Here is a 20943-nt window from a genome sequence, read left to right as displayed (position 1 = left end):
TTCAACTTTGAAGTTGAAACAATACGCCAATTTGTTCTCCAAATATTTCGAACTTGATAAATGGAAAAACGGATATAAATAAAAAAGGATAACAGAATCTACCCTTTTAATGCAATAACAGGGTTTAGGACTTTGTCAATGCTCTATTCTTTCTAGAGGAATCTGTTTTGCCATGTCTCAACGCTTTTGTCTAATATATCATTTATTTATAGTCAAAAGGTCTTAACATATCCTGGTCCACCACAGTAACTGAAAAGCGTCTCGAGAAAATGAGAAGGCATAACCAAAAGAGAAGATACAACAGGGTAGCAATATTTTCTGCTCTGCTATACATGAAACAGCTTGAAAATACAATAGTAGAAAGCTCACAGGCAGACGAACAAAGTTTTGCCCATAAAAACCACAGTATAATTGGTCCCCAAAGCCATATTTCCCATTAGTTAAATTTTATCCGACCAGAAATTGCCACAAGAGAAAGCATTTGATTGCCAACCTGGGCAATGGATGATATCAAGCAGCCTAAGTTTCTATTGCACAAACATTCCCTACAACAATTTTCCATGTCCTACAAATCAATCAAGTTTCTCAAGCACTACTGTACACTTATATGATGATGCCGCGAAATGCAGAGAGAACCACTTTGAATGCTGATGAAGAGGTGAGCAACCTGAATTTCAAATATAACAGGTGTATGCTACCACCCCTTAGGTAGTTATTTTTTCAATATAAAGCCAGTGATATCATGGAGATATTGCATAACCGGTTGACGTTATCATCTCTGTATCTATTTCTCCAGCTGTTGCATTTGTTGAAGGATAGTCCTTAGAATTACCTGCAGATATTGATTAGACTAGGAGAAAAAAAGTTCGATATTTAACAATACTCAAGGTCACAACACTTACTGAATATGGAATCAATGCGCCTAGGTGATGTGTCCCTTGTAGGATCTGGGGGAAAATGAATGAAGAATGAAATCACTCTCCGAACTTATAAGTAGACAAGGATACAACAAACATTTTCCATTACATAAATCAAATAGAAACACAACAGATACTACTCGTTAGTTCAGGGCAAAGATAAGGTTCAAAATAGCAGAAGTTAGCCATGCTGTCTTTTGAAGTTCTATTTGTTTCTTATTTTGGATAAAGTGCCATTTGATGTTGAACAAGAAGGTACATAGTCTAATGCTTGGGGATTTGCCTTCTGAAATATTTTAAACATTCACTCTGGTTTCTATTTAGTTATAATTTCCATAAAACTTCTTGTAGGTAAGCATCACTAGTTTATTATTGTTTGAACCGGATCTGTAGAGAGCCAGGCCAAGAACTATCGAAAAAGAAATTTAAGATGATCAATTCACAACCATCCTCTCCATTTTCTGCAAAATATACAAAAACCATGTGAAATTGAGAAAATGCATCCTAAGCATATCAGAGAGCTTGGCAAAGGAAGCTAAGTAATCGTAACGAAACGTCCATACTCAAGACTAGAAGCCAGATAAACAAACAAATAGCTTTAAAACACCACCCACCACTAACATCATGAATAGTAACAATAACAATATTAAGTATTACTAAAATCAATCTATGAACTCTGAAGTGGTTTTATTTTTGAGATAAGAACTTGCAGAGATTCCCACCAGAGATAGGGGGAAACCTGCAGTGCTTCTTTGGAATGTCCAGTAACAGTAGTTCCAGGGAGGTTCTAGATAGGCGTCAGAGGTCCACTTTTATGAAAGATCAAGCATGCACAAATGTCTAACTAAATTATAATTACACACTAGTAGAAGGCCCCGGGATGGGAACAAATGACTTACCAGAAGAGTTGCGTAGTGCCTTGACAGCGTCAAAGTTTTTGTACGTATAGCCCACAAAACTTAGATCTTTGGGAGTTAATGACATCTGTATACATGAAACCCGAGGTCAGATAACTAACTTAGAATTCTGAGGTTGCAAATACTTATCAGTAGGATCTTATTTTACATAAAATATTTCACTTGAAATATGGATAATCTTCTTATAGGTTAGGTACAAGAATACCAGGATGGGATCGTGTAAGGACACACATCCCAGGGAATGGACATATTTTACAACAACAACATACCCATTATAATCCCACAAGTGGGGTCTGGGGAGGATAGGATGTACGCAGACCTTACCTCTACCTTTATGGGGTAGAGAGGCTGTTTCCGATAGACCCTCGGCTCAAAAGAAGGAATGGACATATTTTCTGAATGCAAAATGTCACAAATTTTAGGAAGACCAATGCAAGCTGAGATGTACAAGAAACAAAAGAAGATTGAAGTAAAAGATCAACTTTACTTTTTTTATTTTTGGTAGTAAAAGATATCGACAATAAAGTACTTGATTAAAGTAAAAGATCTACTTTACTGACGATACATAAAGCATGTTATACACATGTGTGTCCGTATGCAATTATGTGGTGTCTAAGGCTATACATCTATTACTAAAAAAGAACAGAGATATAGAAGATATATCAAAAATCTACAGGCCTCTGCAGTATATATACATATTTCGAGAGCTATTGATTTGCAATATCCAATGCAGTTTGCAGATATATTTTGGATAAGAGTGGATGAAAACAGATTGACATGAAACCAAAACACGGTTCCACAATATGTTCTGAGTAAACCCTTCTAAGCTTCCCTCTTTTGCTTATTGCTGCAGAATTTCAGGCAAGTTGCGGTTTTAAGGATGCACATACTTTATCAGTTTATTGGCCATAAATACTACCATATTAAAAAGGTACTGAAATACATACAGAAAGAACAGTGGTTACAAACCTTCCGAGAAGGTCCTGAACCAGATCTTGCTGATGTTGGAGTATCCATCTATGAAGAAGTCCAGAAGGCAAGAACAGAGTTACAAAGAGAAACAGCCTACATTTGAACTAGAATGACATAGGTAACAGAATATAAATCCACGAAATCTGGATTCAGAAGGCTAACATGTGAATCAAGCATATTCTTGCGAATAGGTAAACGAAAAAGTGAGGACTGATAGTTTGAAAATTACAATCCAAATCCCTCAGCATGAATTGTCTTTAAAAGATGCCAGCTAAAGACCGTGCACAATACTGTGTGTGACTAAGTTTGACTAGAAACAGAGATTAAGGAGAAAGCTTGACTTACCCAATACGAGTGTAGCAGTAAGGATAAGGATCTAAACATAAAATTATCTAGTTTAAACGAATACGCTACTCATGGAGTAATAGAAAGCAACTGCTTTTAGAAAGTGAGATAACTAGGAAGGATTCAAGTTGCATTGTAATAAACTCTACCAGTTTCTTGTCTAACTTTATCTGTGAAAAGAGAAAGGAAGAGAGATAACTCTTTTCAAAATGGTCATTAGGGGACATGTAACAGATTGCAACCCCTCTAATAATTTGAACTTAAACAATGGGGCGATTCACACACTTCAACACTGTACAAAAGCAAACAGAGATCCTGGGTTGAGTCTGAATGTTACCCATCAACAAAATTTTGTACATGCTTGGCCGAAGAAAAAAGAAGAAAGCCCGGAGAAAACGGCACTTTGTTCCTTTTTATAGGTTGCTATATATGGATACAAATCAAACAGTAGATATGATTCCAAGTTTTTGCAATGACAGTTTCTTGAAGAACATTATTTCACTTAAACAAAATAGTAAAAATCCCATGCTTTGTTTATCGTCATACACAACTCAGTGCACTCCTGAGCTGTGCTTGTCATTTACACTGGGGTTGAGTGAACAATATTCCTGCTAGTTGACGAGTTGTTGACATTTGAACTACAGAGCTGTGGTAATCAGATGAATCTCTTTTTAGAAAATGGCCATTAAGAAAGTTTAAAAAAAGTAGAGGCGGATAGATATATATAGTCTACCAACTAGTTTTTGAGAAAAGATTAATATGTAGAATGTGTAATGTTACTGTTTTTGTAAACATGACGAAATTAAAAGTAGGAGAGATTAATTCTGGGAATTATTCTGGGTTGCAGAGGACCTTTCCTTCTGACACATTTTTTGTATTTAACTATATCTGGAAAACTGTTTTTCTGGAACCAAAGACTAATTCTTTAGCATCAATCTCTCTTATCACTTTCCTAACTCCTCCATTTCTGCAGAATCTCCACACACACACACACACACACACACACATATTTCTTTTCTAAACCTGAAAACTAGTCAGTGGAACCCTCACACAAAAAAACACATTTATTATTTCCCCCACTGCTTGGTCTTCTTTTAAACCTAATTTCACTCCATGCCCATAGCTATCAAGTTCGAACTTCAGCAACTCGTCGACAACATCCAAGATTTATGTATTCAACTCAAAATGAAACAGATACAATTGAGGAACACATGATGTTGAATGCGAGAAACAGCCGTCCTACCTTGGTAGGAGTAAGGTCTGCGTACACTCTACCCTCCCCAGACCCCACGTTGTTGGGATTTGACTGGGTTGTTGTTGTTGTATGACGTTGAATGCGAGAATAACCATTGTGGGAATTGTGTTATTTGTTTGAGAAGGAATAGTTCTTCAACAGGCTGCCATTCTGAAAGATTGTGTGAATGCTTATTATGTGACTTGCCCAAGGAATAAAACTCTTAGGTGAGGAGGTCCACAAACTTCACATGGTTTTGGAGGAAGCAGAGATCCTTATTCAAGTTTCACCACCACCCATCAACGAAATATTTTTACGTACTTGACCCAAGAAAAAGAATCAAACCCACATGTGGTGATTCACACAGTTCACCAATATTCTAAGCAGACAGTGAAAAGAAGACACATGTTGACTTTCTCTAGTAAAAAAAAAAGTTATTCACTTTCATGAAATACCTCATCATACTTCATAAAATTCTGGGTGTCCAGCTCTCCATTAACTTCTGGTTTGAAGGCTGCTTCCATTTCATACAGCCTATCCCATACAATATCCTTGAACCAAGGGTGAGCCTGATACCAGCCACTTTTAATAAATTTAACAGAAGAAACATGAAAGCTCCAGTGAAACTGATTAGATGTAAATGATTCAAATAGTACCTTTATTTGGTTTGAACCTCCAGTACCCAGTCTATGTTCAACATCACATAGTAACCTGCAAATAAGATCCTTTGCCTCATGTGAGAGTTTGATATCTTCAGGAAACCTTAGGTGATTTCTCCAGTGAACTATCTGGCAACCACATACATGGAGTCAGAATCTGATAGATTTGGCCGTAACAGGAGAACCTGAAAAGAAGGTTAGCTTCAACAAGAAGGAAACTAGTACATTGTAGTTAGTCTAATACAGAGATGGGTGTCACTAATTCTCCGCATTCTCATAGTAAACATTTGATTTTAGAACTGGCAAGCACATCACTGTGAATGCAATACATCTGCTGAAACTTATAGTGCAAAAGGTAGCAGCAAACTTAAACACAATTGACCAAACAAGACAGGCTAATGTAAGTGGTTAAGCATCAGCAAGAAAGGTCTCGGGCATCAGCTGTCCAAGTTGTCTTCCAGTTTTCAGGCATCAGCAAAGAAAGGTGGTCTTACTCGGACGAGATCACATACAAAGCATTCTAGTTCTTTGTATGTGGGCATTTTGCAACAGGTTCTTAGCATCAAACTTTTCTATCATTCTCTATTGATTTTAACAGCGAAAGAATCAGGGCACTTTCTGTACTCTCAGCAGCAGTAGATATCCTTATCATACCAAAAAAGCATATTTGAAGAAAACAGAAAGTAAAGAAGCTACCTTTCTGCAAGTAGTTATTGGATCATCAGCGTAGAATGGAGGATAACCAATGAGCATTTCGTACATAATTGCACCAAGGGACCACCTGTATGTAGTATAGTAGATAAAAGGTGAGAAATAGATAAAGCACAGCATGGTTCATTTTTCTTTAGAGTAACAAGTAGATATTATACAGTGGGTTAGAAAACAAAAGCATTTTCCTGCAGTCCTCATCAAATTAATGAAAACATAGGTTTGTGGAAATGCTCTGGCTATCAGTGAAGTTCCACAAAATCCCAAACGACAAATTTCTCTCATTCCACTATGGGTTGTTCTGATCATCCCCAGAATGGTGAAGGCTTGAAAGAGGTTTGTGTGTGTTGGGGGGGAGTAGGTTAAGCACTTAATTGACAGTTTTACACTTTGGTCAAAAGGAGGCAGCGGCAGCCCTTCACTGATATTTCCTACTCCTTTCTTCCTTACTCTTTCCATGTCCCAGAATCAAGAAGCTCTTACTCCCTTATACCTTCATGCTAACATGCTCTCTCCTCCCACAGTGAACACTTTCTCTAGCCCCCTTCCACCTTCTCCAAAATCTTTCTTTTCTCCCTCATCCACTCCTATTCCCATTACCTCATGCAGCATCCTACCCGCTAACACTGATGTCCTCGCTCCTCCCTACTTCTCTTTTGTCTTCCCCAAAACAAGCAGGCAGCCAACTAGAAAACCCAGATTACCTTAACTGCTTTCTCAATCTCCATAGGTATCTACTTTTCCTTTTTTTTTCCGTTATCAGTGAGGTTATTTGACCATTCCATTTATTTGACCATTCCATTCCTCATACAGTAGGGCTCTTTTTTTTTTTTTTTGGCTGCTATATTTCTTTGTTTGCCGCTGATTGGTATTGATTGAACTTAGTTAAGATGGACATAGAGGTGCCAAATTTTCCTGCCTCTGCATTTTATTATAGACAAGGAGTTTTAAGAAAAGATTTTTTTTTTAACACAAGGCTGAACATGACATGCCAAAAGTACCCTTAGAATCTAATGGTCTTAAACATGCTATGTCGATTAGGATAAAATCTGAATGTTAAAACTAAAGAATTTCCGAGTATAGAAATATGTCAATCTTTTCAGAGCAGACTAAAAACAAAAGAGTACCTTATAAAAGAGAACATGGAAAATACTTTTTTTTAATTATCATTAACAGTAAAAGGTGCCACCACATATGTTAGAAAGCCAACTAATCAAGAGAGAAATCCATCAATTAGTTCAACGATCAGCAAAGTCCTCTTTTCAGATTTATATACCAACTTGAACAGGGTCTCGCTATAGACATTTAGATATTTGTCACATAGATTCATGCATAGCAGACATGTATGAGCAGAGAATCCAAGATATCCTGGTGATATATTGCAAAAAAGCTAAATTCTAATTTCGGAATGTACACTAACCAATCACATTCCATTCCATATCCTTTCTTCAATAGTACCTCAGGAGCAATATAGTCTGGTGTACCAACTGTTGAAAATGCCTTTTAGATGATGAAGAAGGCAAAAATTAGTTTCACATACATATAAAATTCAATGCTTGCTAAATAACACTGAACTAAAATTGTCTACAAAAGTAAATATTAAGATTATATGACAGAGTAATTGACATATTGCAAAAATAAGTGCAAGTGTTTGGGACAAGATAAACTTGTTCAATTATAACAAAACAAATTGCATCTTTACACAAATCAAAAGTAATAAATTTATTTCAGGTTTTAAAGGGCATAACAAACAGTAGATTCAAATAGTATGCCAATGGATGTTACTTTTTTTGAAACTGGTGATTTTGAAATATGCCAAAGGATGTTATTCAACTGGAAGTTCCACTTTCTTGAGCCGGGGGTCTGTCAGAAAGAGCCCCTCTACCCCACAAAGGTAGGGGGAAGGTCTGCGTACACCTCATCCTCCCGGACCCCATTTGTGGGATTATACTAGATATGTTATTGTTTTTGTTGTTGCAAATTAATGTGATATATTGAATTATTCACTTTTTGGTCCAATGTATTTTCTATAAGGTAACTAAGTTTATTTATGTGAAAGATCTACCATATACAAGTACACCACCAAGCAGATAGCCTGCACGAAATATGGTTCTCTACAAAGTACACCAACAGTGCCAAAAGGAAGCTAGATATAAGAGGTTATTCCGTGTATATACAAAATTGTTTTCTGCACCATCAAAGCCTCTCCTATTCCTATCTTTCCATAGGACCCACATAAGAGCTAGCGTGCTGTTGGAGTGCACCACAATAATTCACCAAGGGGTCACGATCGCGATTGTGAAGAAGGGCATGGCATTGACCGGCCAAGAAGAACATTTTGTTCTCCACAATCGCGAAAGTCAAGGAGACTACACATCTCGATCATAAAGCTAGTACCGCATTCGCAAAGCATTAGCAGAGTGTTCGACTCTTTAGTCAAATACTCTTCGCGATCACTTAAAGTGGGCCATGACCGCGATGGTCAAATCAGGTTGAACTCCGCAATCGCGCGCGATGGGTCTCAATCGCGATGAAAGAACAAATATGGTATATATTGAACAGTTACGAGTTTCAGACGCAAACCTTGCCATTATTAGACGGTGGGAGCTCATGGGGGTTGATCCAAACTGCAGATTTCGACTTGAATCATTAACTATTAAGGTATTGATTCTCTAACACCCTATGATATTTGTACTTGATTTTGGTGCAATTTTAACCCTAAATCCATGAGATTCAAAAACTAGTTTGGGAAAATATGACCTAGTTTCCTAATGAGGTAAGTAAGGGATTTGACCTAACCACAAAAAAAAAAAAAAAAAAAAAAAAAGGGCAGCCGTTGCACTAAGCTCCCGCTATGCGTGGGGTCCGGGGAAGGGCGGGGCCATAGGTGGGGAATCTCACCGGCTTTGAGTTGAGTGAGAGTTTAACTTCTGGATTGCATGCTTTTCCAAAAGCATGACTCGAGACTTGCAATACTGCTTTGAAAATACCTGGTATGGTTTGGGCCGAGCGCGTGCTAGGTCATTTATGCTATTTTGAGCTACTTACAATATGTTATACTGTCTTATGACTATGGCACGACACTGTCGAGACTTGAAGCATGACTTAGGACTGTTTTTCTACAAATGAAGCATGACACCTTAGAGTTGCACTGATATAAATCATACTAGGGGTATTTTAAATTGTTACATGCACTGATTGATTTGGTTTCACATGATATTTATCTGATGATGTGATTTCTTGTATTGTTATTGTATGTCAATACTTGAGTTGATATCGATATTGGACTGTTAGGTCTAGCGGCTCCCTAGTATCCGTGACGGCCTATGAATTTAGGTCTACCGAATCCTAGTATGAGGGCCGTATGATTAAGGTCTAAAGGATCTCACAGGCATCCACAAGGGCCCAATGGCTGGATTATAGGTCTAGTAGTCCCAATCCATGAGGGCCCGTGGCTTTTTATTGGATTTGGTTTTACTTGTACCTGTCATGCTACTTGCCTTACTTGTTTTCATTACTGTATTGTTATTTATAGTTGTTTTTGCCTTCACAAATTATTCTGGAAGACTTTCTCCGAGGGGTAAAGACGGAGGAGCGAGTCGATGATCTCACTAGGCTTAGGCTCACCAAATCCATTCACTGCTCTGAGCAGAGATCCGTCTACTAGTGCAGTTGAGCATGCTGACCTCAAGGTGATGAGCGATTCCAGTAGAGGTGAGCCTCCCACAGTTGGTTCGTGGAACAACTTTTATTCATCTTATATAGTTTCTCTTTTCAGGCTATGTACTCTAGACTTATGTATTTGGTCTATTAAGATGCTCCTACAGTTGTATTTCGGGTCTGGGCTACCATTTCGGATATTTTATCTTATTTTAGACTTCCGCCATATTGAGATATCCTTTTTATTATGTTACGGATTCCTATTAAGATGTTTCTTATTACTGTGCTTTGGGTTGAATTATTGGCTCACCTAGCGGGTAGTGGCTTGTTGGGTGCCATGTCGCGAGGCCTGATTTTGGGGTCATGACAATGTGATAGAATCCTCACACAACACAAAGAAGAAAAAGCATATATTAGTAATATAGCATACCAATTTCCTCCTGTTTATCTGCCAATGATGAAGTTTTTCGCGGGGGCTTTTCCACGTATTACCATCATTGGTATCCGGGAAGGTGCTATCTATATCCATAGGGTCCTTTATATTCTCATCATCCATAGCTTCATTTTCTTTTAATGTGGATAACGTTCTACAATCAAGAGGCTTACAGAGACCAAAATCAGAGAGCTTCATGTGACCGTTTTTGTCCAAAAGAAGGTTGTCAGGTTTGATATCTCTGAAAAAAAAAAAATGGAAAATATGAACACCAAAACAGTCACAACTTTGAAAGAACTATGCCTCAAGAAAGCTATTGCATAGTCACATTCAGTTATTATGCGCATAAATTATCTTTAAGTCTTTATCATCTCATAACAATAACTTTTACAAATCAGAAGTTGATGCAACAAACCTGTGAATGTAATGATGCTTGTGAATGGATTCTATAGCTAGGACACTCTGAGCAATATAAAATTTAGCTACACTTTCAGACAATGTGTCTTCTCTCATCAGCAGGGTCATCATGTCACCGCCAGGAAGATACTCCATGACAAGGTAAAGATATTCAGCATCTTGGAATGAGTAGTATAATTTTACAATGCAATGGCTGGCCACTTCTGCCAATAAATTTCTTTCAGCTCTCACATGCTCCACCTATGAAAATCAATTTTTCATCAGTGAATACGCATTTTGGGGATATATTACATTTGCGAACATTATGAAGAAGCAAATGTGACATGCAGACAGGATACAAACCCCGCCCCTAAGTAGAGAAATAATGGAGGCATCATTTCTCTTCTTACCTGTCCTCTGATGAGCATTTCAGATTTCTTTAACTTCTTCATGGCATAAATGTTGCCGGATTTCTTCTCCCTGCATAATCTTACCTGCAGAGCACATGTATCCACGTATTAGAATCAGGAATGTTCTGTAAGAAGATAAGTTCAATAGCACAATCCATGTACACAGAAGAGGAAGATATTGGTGAAGATAGTCATTTTGATTTTCTCATCCAAGGATATTTGAATACTGACTCCAACTCCAACCATGGAAGCCAACAATGAGCATTAATGCTAACAATAGATATCAGATCAGATAGAGAAGAAGATACACATGGTCCCAAGAGGTGATTATAGTCCCCACTTCGTCCCTAAAATAAAATAGATGGTTCATTATGGGAAATGAGGTGCAACTTCAATCATTGAAAGCTTTGTTCTTGTGTAGTCATTGAAAGATTTGGGATGGGGTGATAGAAAGATGTGAGAGGAGGCTTACATACTTATCTTTGGGAAGAAGAGTGGTTCTGATTAATAGTGTGCTTGATGCTCTACCTACTTATGTAATGTCTCTGTTCTCTACGCCCAGCAAGGTGAAGAAAAGAATAGATGCGCTAAGAAGGAATTTTCTATGGCAAGAAATAGGGACAAGAAAACTTTTCACCTAGTCAACTGGGATGATGTTATCTCTAGCAAGAGGAGGGGAGGCCTGGGTATCAAAAACCTCAAGTTTCAAACCAAAAGTCTTCTAATGAAGTGTCTCTGGAGGTATAACAAGGAGATCAATGCTCTATGGGGAAGAGTCATCCATGATAAATATGGACAGATAGGTCATTGGTGCCCAGAACCTGTCAACTGTCCTTATGGTGTTGGAGTGTGGAGAGCTATCAGAAGCTACTGGGATTATACTCATGGTAATTCCTCTATTATGGTAGGTAATGGTAGAAAGACACTATTTTGGGGTGATAAGTGGTTGGGATATGGTCCTCTAAAGGACATCTTTCCTGAATTTTACAACATAGCTTCTTTCCCTGAAGATAGCTAGATGATGTGTGGGGAGCTCAAGGTTGGAATTATAGTGTTCAGAAGACTACTGCATGGCTGGGAACTGCAGAGAGTGATTGACCTTTTTAATTTTTTGGAGCCCTTCCAGGGACTTCAGGAGAGAGAGGTCTCGCTCATTTGGAGCAGAAGTGGCAATGGGAAATTCTCAGTTAGCTCAGCTTATTCCTCCCTGCTGAATACTGGACAGCAGACAGGGAACTGGCCTTGCAAGGCTATTTGGAAAGCTAGGGCCCCCTTCAGAGTTGCTTGTTTCACTTGGTTAGTAGCAAGACAAGCCTGTTTGACTCAAGGAAATCTCAGAAGAAGAGGTGTCCAGCTATGCTCTAGATGTTATTTGTGTAGTGCAGCAGTGGAATCCAACAACCATTTATTCCTTCACTGCCCTATAACTGCCCAGTTGTGGCAGCTCTTCATTAGTATGGTTGGTTTTAAATAGGTGATGCCCGCTACCACTGCTGAGGTTTTGAACTCTTGAAATTCCAATGGAGGAGTAGTGAAACAGAAGGAGTGGTGGATAATGGTGCCTGCCTGTATATGGTGGGTCAGTTAGGAAAGAAAGAAATGCTAGAATTTTTTAAGGCAAGCAGAATTCAACACGGAAGCCCAAGAGTTGTATTTAGTTCTATTTTTGGTGTAAAGAAAATAGAATAGAGGAGACAGATTCCCTGATAGACTTGATAGGATCCCTGTAAATTCCTTTTTGCACATCAGGCATCTCTTATTTTGTAATTATGGTGCTGCACTAGGTTAGTGTTGATTTTACACAGACACACACATTTTGTAATTATGGTGCTGCACTAGGTTAGTGTTGATTTTACACAGACACACACATATGTTACCAATCTCAAAAAAAGAAGTCATGGTCCAAAGCAGTGCTAACCATTATAGTCCCACTCTTCCCTAAGATAGTTTTTTCTGGGACAGGAAATGCAACTTTAATCATTGAAAGCTTCATTGTTATGTAGTCTGTTTTGGTAGAACAACTTTTCTTTTAAAAAAGATCACTCTGATTTTTGGAAATTCCTGCAATCATTGTTCAGGTTAGACTTTAGGCTGATTGTGTCTGTATGTTGTTATTGACATCTAACATGGTAGGCGCTCATAAAATGGACCTTCGGCCTAAATCCCAAAAGTTTAGCTCATGAGATGAGGATTCTCCAACATAGTATAAGGAGACAAACACATAGCCTCTGGGGTCATTTGGTTGGAGGGATTGGAAAAAGCAAAAATGTCCAGATCGCCTCGTACCCAAGATTTGTGTGTCATTTCAAATATTTGCATACCAAGAGAAGAGTCTAAAGTGAGCACTCAAAATAGTTAACTTTCTACTCCCCCATAAATTTTATTGGACGAGATTTCACAGTATACAGAATCTAAAATAATTATTGACTTTTGTATTGTGTCAAGTGTGGTGGAGAAATAATACTGTAATGGCTGAAAAGTTTGTTTTATAGAGAAACCATTCTAAATCAAATTAAAAGTTAAAACATTAAATGAATTTGAACTTTTCTTAAACTGATGTACCAAAAGGCACAATTTGAAGTTCTGCAATTTGTGAAATTGCAATTTTATAAATAGAAATGTCAAACCTTTTGGAATTTACCAAAATATTAAGTGTCATACAGATGGTAGGAATAGATTACTACTTTCTGTTATCAGTTTCTCTATATCCAAGCATTTGTATGAATATAATGCAAATACAGTAGAAATGAAAACAGAAAATTATGAAAGGAAGTCCTTTACTTGCAACCTGAATAAACAAAATTCAGACTATAAAGGGATAATACTCACCTCACCATAGGCTCCTCTGCCAATAATTGTTAGAAGTTCAAAATCATCCACACATATTTTGTGCCTCTTCAGTCTCATATACTCTGTCTCCTTTTGCTCTAGATCTTTGATTAGATGCATTTGCTCTTCTTTAGGCACATCTGAAGATGCTAGCTTTCTTTCTAGAACCCAACGCCTATTTTTAAATAATATTGTAACAAATATGAGACGAGACTGAGAGAAGTGAACCTAGGTTATACTCTCAAGCAATTGGGGGTTTAAATAGTGATCTACACATTCTAAAATAGGAAGGATTATCAAGATTACGTAAATATAGTAAATTAACATTCATAGTGATACTTATAGATCCTCTTGATAAAAAAGATGATACTTATAGATCCTAAATGAGAGATAGAGAGAGAGTATATTTATAACATATTATTAACAGATATTATGCTAGTACACATAGCATGCTAAGCTTCTTTTACTTCCTCCCTCTCCTTTTTAGTGGGAGAGGGAGAGGGGGGAGTAAGGGGCACACTGAGATGCTAGTCTTAGTGAAGTATAGTCAAAGAAATGTCTGAGATTCACAAGTGAACTCGGGAAAGATCAACTTTAATATTTTGCTTAAAATTTAAATTGCTATGTGTTTCTCTTTTCTGATGAAATAATGTGATGGAGAAAAATCCTTGCATACAAGATGTAACAAAAGCAAATAACATTGTACGAAACATGATTTTCTACAAAATGCACGCAGTCTTTTGTAACAGGCATCTCGTATGTGCTCCTAGTGTATACCACTCCCTCCGTCCCAATTTATGTGGCACCGTTTGACTTGACACAAAGTTTAAGAAAGAAAGGAAGACTACTGAAATGTGTGGTCTAAAATAAACCTTGTCCATTTGTGTGGCTATAAATCATTTCATTAAGGTATAAAGGGAATTTTAAAGTTAAATTGTTTCTAATTATAGAAAGGTGACATTCTTTTTGGGACAGACTAAAAAGGAAAGGGTGCCACATCAATTGGGACAGAGGGAGTACTATATAAGAACGATACCTCAAAACAAAATGTTGATCACCTTTATATCCTTCGGAAATTAAATTAAACTGCATTCCATGTTATATAAAATTGTAATTACTCTTAACAGGCCCTCACTGTATGATTTACAATATAACAAATTTCTGGATTTTATTGCACAATTTCCATACCCATGGGACAAGAAGGCACAAAACTGCTCAGTCTAGTCTCTCCAATTGCCTCCCAATTTGGCATTTGCGATTTTGCTAATTTTCAGACCAGCTATGTTGTATGGGGCGGAGTGTTGGCCAGTCAAGAAATCTCATGTTCAGAAGATGAAAGTGGCGAAAATGAGAATGCTGCGATGGATGTGTGGGCACACTAGGAGTGATAGGATTAGGAATGAAGTCATCCGAGACAAGGTTGGAATAGCCTCAGTGGAAGACAAGATGCGGGAAGCGAGGCTGAGATGGTTTGGGCATGTGATGCGGAGAGATGAAAATGCCCCAGTGCGGAGGTGCGAGAGGTTGGCCAGTGACGGCTTCAGAAGAGGTAGAGGTAGGCCGAAGAAGTATTGGGGGGAAGTGATTAGACAGGACATGACGCATTTCTTGCTTACGGAGGACATGACCTTAGATAGGAGGGTATGGAGGACTCATATTAGGGTAGAAGGATAGTAGGTAGTCGCGTTTATCCTCCCTTGAGAGTAGTTATGTTGTTGTATAGTTTCTTGTCTCTTGATTTCTGCGAGTTTCTGCGAGTATCTGTTGGTTCATAATGGCTTATTTACCTTCATTGTTTTCATTTTCATAGTTATTTATAGCAGTTAATTCTCCTTTTACCATGACTTTCTTGCTTTGTTATTCCTTGTTTCAAAATTGTTTTCGATACGCTTGATCATATCTAACCTTTTGTCTTGTCTTGTCTTTCTTTCTCTCCTCTCTTGAGCCGAGGGTCTTTCGGAAACAGCCGCCCTACCTTTCAAGGTGGGGGTTAGGTCTGCGTACACTCTACCCTCCCCAGACCCCACATAGTAGGATTATACTGGGCTTGTTGTTGTTGTTGTTGATGATTTTGCTAATTTTCGAGCTGGTCCCCTGACCACATAAATGAACTAGTCAATCTGAACCTTTAAAACTCTCATCATCCACAAACAACCAGCTTAAAAGTAGCGCTTTCAATATATGGATTTCACTGCTTTCCAACACGTCAAACCCAAATGGTTATAATGGATAACAAATGTGATCATCATAGAGTAAGCCGCTTAACTAAAGAGTTCATGATGTCAAGTGATACATTTAGGCATAATACTACAACAGCAACAATTGCCCCTCAGTCCTAGTTGGATCGGCTATGAATCCTCGATATTCATTCCTCTTCATCTGGATCTGTTTCATTACACTACTCACAATGTAGCCAAATTGAAATAGTATAGTCGTAACTCATGCATCATCAGCCCTGTGTCAAGTCACCACCGAAATGCCCCGACTATTTTCCGCAAAAATAATCCCTTTTTCAAGCAGTGGATCCAATTTCAATGTAACTAAATTAAGTCCTTCCAAATATGAAAGAATCACGAAAGCCACAAAGCCGCATAATTCCAGCTATGAATACATAAGAAGTCAATACTACGGGTGCTACCAACAGATTTTTTTTTTTTTTTTTTTTTTGATGAAGTAAGAAGTTTATTGATGGCATCAAATGCTACCAACAGATCTTGAGGGCAAAAAAGAATAGCAGAAATAAATGTAGGACATCTAAGCAGTCCAATTTACCTTTCAATGAATTTATTCCCCACCCAACCCATCAAAACTCGGGGATTGGACAGGTTACACTTTTTATTAGAAGGGAAACTTAGGGATTGGACAGGTTACACTTATATGGGCTCACCATATTATTCTTTTTTATGAAGTAGATATCAGAGATGGCATCAAGAAGATGCCCAAAAGTTACAAAATAAAGATTGAGTCAACTCTAATACAGATAAGCTAATTTTAAGGCACTGAAAAAATCCATAAGATGGTCAATGTTAGTTATAGGGGTCAAGTTGGACTAGCTAAATAGAAAAAGTAAGCATTTAGCTTTCAGGGAGTGATTTGGAGTTGAGATTCCACTAAAATATATGCGGTCTCTTTCTATCGAAATACTACACCAAGAAAATACTAGCAGGTCCCATTAATCAGATTTTCTTGGTACCTCTATCAACTTTCCATGAACTCCAGCTCTCATTGGCATCCTTGATATTGAGTGACATAACCCGACTAAGTCCAAATATAGAATAAAACATGCTCGAGATCTCTACAGTACAGTGGAGGAGTAGGTGGTTAACACTTCCTGAAATAATCTGACACATATATCACCTATTAACCAGCTGAATGTTCCTTTTGCTAAGGTTGCCTTGTGTGGAACATGCTTTATTTAAGGTTGTCCAGATGAAGCAGAATACTTTTGTTGGCAACTTTGTTCTCCATATTAATTTGCAAGGCTATGATCAATCATCCCATTGTTAGAGCATAGACGTGCATACCTTGCCTTGACTGAATACGAATCATCATTTGAGCTTCCCTATTTTAATCTGTCTACATCCTGAGAGTTAACTATGTATCTTTCCAGTTTAGCTAGCGGGTCCAATAGATTATTTATCTCCCAATCAGATGCATTTCTCCTTAAAATCAGGTTCCATGTGTTGCCCTGTCCGTTTTATGCTATGGTCGAGCTTGGATCACTCGCTATCTGAAAGAACCTTGGATACTCATCTTTTATTGCAGTGTTGCCCAGCCATTTTAGTGTGTGTTCCATTACTTACTTTGAAAGAGGTGTTCAAGGAAAATTCAGCCTAAAGTTTGCTAATGAACTTCCAAAGACCAGTACCATTAGGGACACCACAGCATTGATTTTGCTCTCCATATATATATATATATATATATATATATATATATATCTTTTTTTTTTTTTTTTGATAACCTTATTTTCCTCTCCATATTTGCATTTGACAGTTTGACTACTTCCGAGATACCTGATTCCTTTAAACTGTATCTCCACAACAATTTCATAAACCAACACTTGTTGTGGGCTGCTAGATCTTCTAACCCAACTCGCCTTGTTCGGTTGAATAACTTTGGATCACTTTGAAATTTATGATTCCGACTGTTACCTTCCCACAAAAAGGATCTTCTTATTCTATCAAGTTGCTTTTATACCTTGATTGGAATAACGAGAAGAGACATAAAATAAATGGGGATGCTGCCTAAAAGCTATTAATGAGTGTTAATTTTCCACCAATAGAAATATTACTTTTGCCAGGAAGCCAACCTTTCGTCAAACTTCTCTATCACACCATTCCAAATCTTAGAGGATTTAAATCTAGCACCCCGAGTGAGCCACAAATAAGTTGTGGGGAATGTACACATAATTTCTGCTAACTCCTCTAAATCAGGAGCTTCATTGACTAGTTAAGTACTCCCTCCGTCCCAAATTATATGACACTCTTTCCTTTTAGTCATTCCCAAAAAGAATGACAGCTTCTTTTTTAGTAACAATTCAACTCTAAATTTACCTTTTTACCATTAATGAAATGATTTCTAGCCACACAAATTTCTATGGTTTGTTTCAGACCACAAGTTTCAAAAGTCTTCCTTTATGTCTTAAACTTCGTGCCCAATTAAACACCCTCATATAAAATAGGACGGAGGGAGTAATGCTTTTGCGCATGTTGATGTGTAACTCTGACATAGTTTCAAAGATGAGCAATGTAAGCTTGATATGGATGACTTTGAACCTTTCTGCACAAAAAAATTAGTGTATCATCTACATACAACAAGTGTGATACCGAAACTGAATTGCCAAGATTGTTGCCCATTTTGAAGCCTTCAATCTACAGTAAATGCTTGGCTTTCTCTAGCATTTTGCTAAGATCCTTCATTGCCAGAATGAAAAGAGGGGAAGGGAGTCTCCCTGCCTGAAACCTTTTTGTGGGAGAAAAAGCCAACAGGACCCTATTAATCAAAATTGAGTACTTCACTATAGTAATAGTGTTTATCCACCTTTTCACTAAAGCCAATTTTCTTTAGAATTGAGAGAAGATAAGACCAATTAAGTTGGTCAAAGTCCTTCTCTATGCCAAGCTTGAAGCAAAACCAGATTCCCTACTTTTTTGCTTGCAGTCCAGGACCTCATTTGCTATTAAAGTTGCAGCGGTAATCTATAATCTGCCTGTTCTTGATGAAAGCATTTTGATGACTGGGCTTAACATATGATTTACACATTAATAGGTTTTGGATGGATCATATCACACACCTCCCATACCCACGGGGCCAGCCTGATCTGTTAAGCTGACTTCCCAATCTGACCTTTGTGATTTAGCCACTTTGGCAAGTGGTAGTCTAACCATATAAAACAATAATCAATCTGAACCTTAAAAGCTTGATCATCAACAAACAACAATCTTAAAAAGTAGGGTCTTTAACACGGATTTCACTGCTTTCCGATGACGTAAGGGAACACATACTTATCCTAGAGCACGACAAGGTGACCATCATATGGCAAGTGATACATTCAGATATAGTACTACAACAACAACTATGTCTCCATCTCAAACTAGTTTGGTATCGGCTTTATGAATCTTCAATATCCATTTGGGGCAGTTTAATTCCAATACTGAAAATGCAACAAAATCAGAAAAGTATAGTCATGATGCCCCAACTATTTATCACAAAAAATACTCCCTTAGTTCAACAAAGCTGATCCAACTTAGTATAATTTTTAAATTAAGTCAAATCATTCCAAACAAGAAAAAATCAAGAATCCAACAAAACTCTTTTTATCTACTTCCAGCTATGAACACATAAAAAGCACAGATCTTTGAAGAAAATAAAACAAGCAAGACCATCAAATTAAACAAGAAATAAAAAAGTTACCTTTCTTTGCGTTGTTGAATAGTCTTCATTTGGGTCTTGTAGTGATTCTCAATAAATTGCTTAGCAGCAGCAACTTTCTCCATTGTTAAGCTTGAACCAAGCACTTCCTCTTCACACTGTCCTCCCTCCATGTTTTTCCCTCTCTCTCTCTCTCTCTCTACAAACCAAACAGCTCTTTTACTCTCTCTCTCTCTATATATATAGAGTGAAAAGTAGAGTTAGGTTGGGGTGTATGTGTTGTTTGCCTCATCAGCACTGACACTTCACCAGCGGTATATGTCTAGGCTACAACATTTCATTTGACAACTGGCAATATAGTAAATAAATTATAAGTTTTAAGTGTTGAAATTAATTTTATAAATAAAGTAATTTGTCACAAAATTAAATAGTGTCACGGAGTTGACCGAACTCCCTTTCTCAGAAAATTATACTGTGCAAATAAAGTAAAAGTAATTTTTTTGGGTTATAAGTGAGCTATTGACTTCCTTTGACGTGAAGAAAAATTCAAGTATAGTGGTAAAGAGGTATAAAAAGCTTTGGTTATATGTTATATTACAAATGTGACATTAGAATTTTTTTGAATTCTCTTGTATAAATTCCTGGCTCCACCGCTTGCAGTGACATGTGTTGCTAGAAGTGCTGACACAATTACTCAAATTGATGTGTTTGAAAAAAAAAATGTTGAGAAATTATTCTTTTGTGATAACGATTAAAATATTCTTAATTTTTTGACAATTTTTTTTAAATTTAAAAATATCCATATAAGAAAATGAGGAACGACGGAGAAGGAGTGAAGGGGCGCTTAGGAATTTTGTTTTGGGAAAGATATTTTGAGAATTTTAAAAAATAAGGATAAAGTAGTACGTAATATATTTGATCAAACTAAAAATGCTTATAAGCTGAAAATTCACAAGTTAACGATGACCAACATATGACTTTTTATTGATTTTGGACTTTATAAGCACTTTAGTGTTTACCAAATGCATCGATAAGCTAAAAAGTATTTATAAGCCAAATTTATTTGTTTATAAACTTAATCAAACACCCTCTTTGTGTAATTTTCTGAATTGAATCCAATGCTTTTAAAAATAAAAATAAAACTCTTTTATTCTATATATTATTATTTAAATGACCTTGTGAGAGAAATCACCGAGGTGCATTTCTTGAAGTTCAATAATCAATCAAGTTTTTTATACTGTACTTTCTTTGTTAAAACTCATAAAATTTCTAAATTTGAAAATCTAGTAGCAATCAAGATAGTTTTGTTGAATTGGAAATAGAAATTGTTGAATTTGCTTCATACTCACACAATAATTCTGTATTATAATATTATTCAAAAAACAAAACTTATCTAACACGCACTTCGTTTGTGACTTTGTGTTTTAGTATAAAACTGTGGATACAATCAGAAGATACAAGCCAATGACATCCATCACTTATGATATTCTTTCTATTGAATATTATTTGTTGCAACTTTTTTTTTTTTTTTTTTGAGAAAAGACATGTTTTAACCTCTGAACTTGGCACGAAAACTCACTTTAGCAACTAAA

General features: G+C 37.0%; 1 protein-coding gene across 2 annotated transcripts; it reads right to left on the bottom strand.

The window, feature by feature from the left end:
* Positions 1 to 261: 261 nt before the first annotated feature.
* On the bottom strand, positions 262 to 19581 carry LOC132635935 (uncharacterized). Of its 2 annotated transcripts, XM_060352552.1 has the most exons (13): positions 19394 to 19579; positions 13481 to 13655; positions 10652 to 10735; positions 10261 to 10502; positions 9843 to 10086; positions 7173 to 7252; positions 5741 to 5825; positions 5042 to 5173; positions 4841 to 4954; positions 2804 to 2851; positions 1817 to 1901; positions 903 to 947; positions 262 to 832 (listed from the first exon to the last, which is right to left on the bottom strand). In XM_060352552.1, exons 1-13 carry the CDS (start codon positions 19522 to 19524, stop codon positions 741 to 743), a joined length of 1557 nt encoding a protein of 518 aa, XP_060208535.1. In that variant the 5' UTR covers positions 19525 to 19579; the 3' UTR covers positions 262 to 740. The 2 variants fall into 2 exon arrangements, with proteins under 2 accessions (XP_060208535.1, XP_060208536.1); XM_060352553.1 differs by lacking the exon at positions 2804 to 2851 and having other exon boundaries at positions 19394 to 19581.
* Between the last annotated feature and the right edge of the window lie 1362 nt (positions 19582 to 20943).

Source organism: Lycium barbarum, chromosome 4, assembly GCF_019175385.1.
Source record: "Lycium barbarum isolate Lr01 chromosome 4, ASM1917538v2, whole genome shotgun sequence".
NCBI lineage: Eukaryota > Viridiplantae > Streptophyta > Magnoliopsida > Solanales > Solanaceae > Lycium > Lycium barbarum.
Note: the sequence above shows the minus strand (reverse complement) of the source record. Positions and strands in the feature narration are given on the sequence as shown.

Coding starts and splice junctions, on each gene's coding strand:
- LOC132635935 (XM_060352552.1), bottom strand. CDS start 19,524: ATGGAGGGAGGACAGTGTGAAGAGGAAGTGCTTGGTTCAAGCTTAACA. Junction 10,503..10,651: donor AAATGCTCATCAGAGGACAG/GTAAGAAGAGAA, acceptor TGATTTTCATAG/GTGGAGCATGTGAGAGCTGA. Junction 10,087..10,260: donor AAGCATCATTACATTCACAG/GTTTGTTGCATC, acceptor TTTTTTTTTCAG/AGATATCAAACCTGACAACC.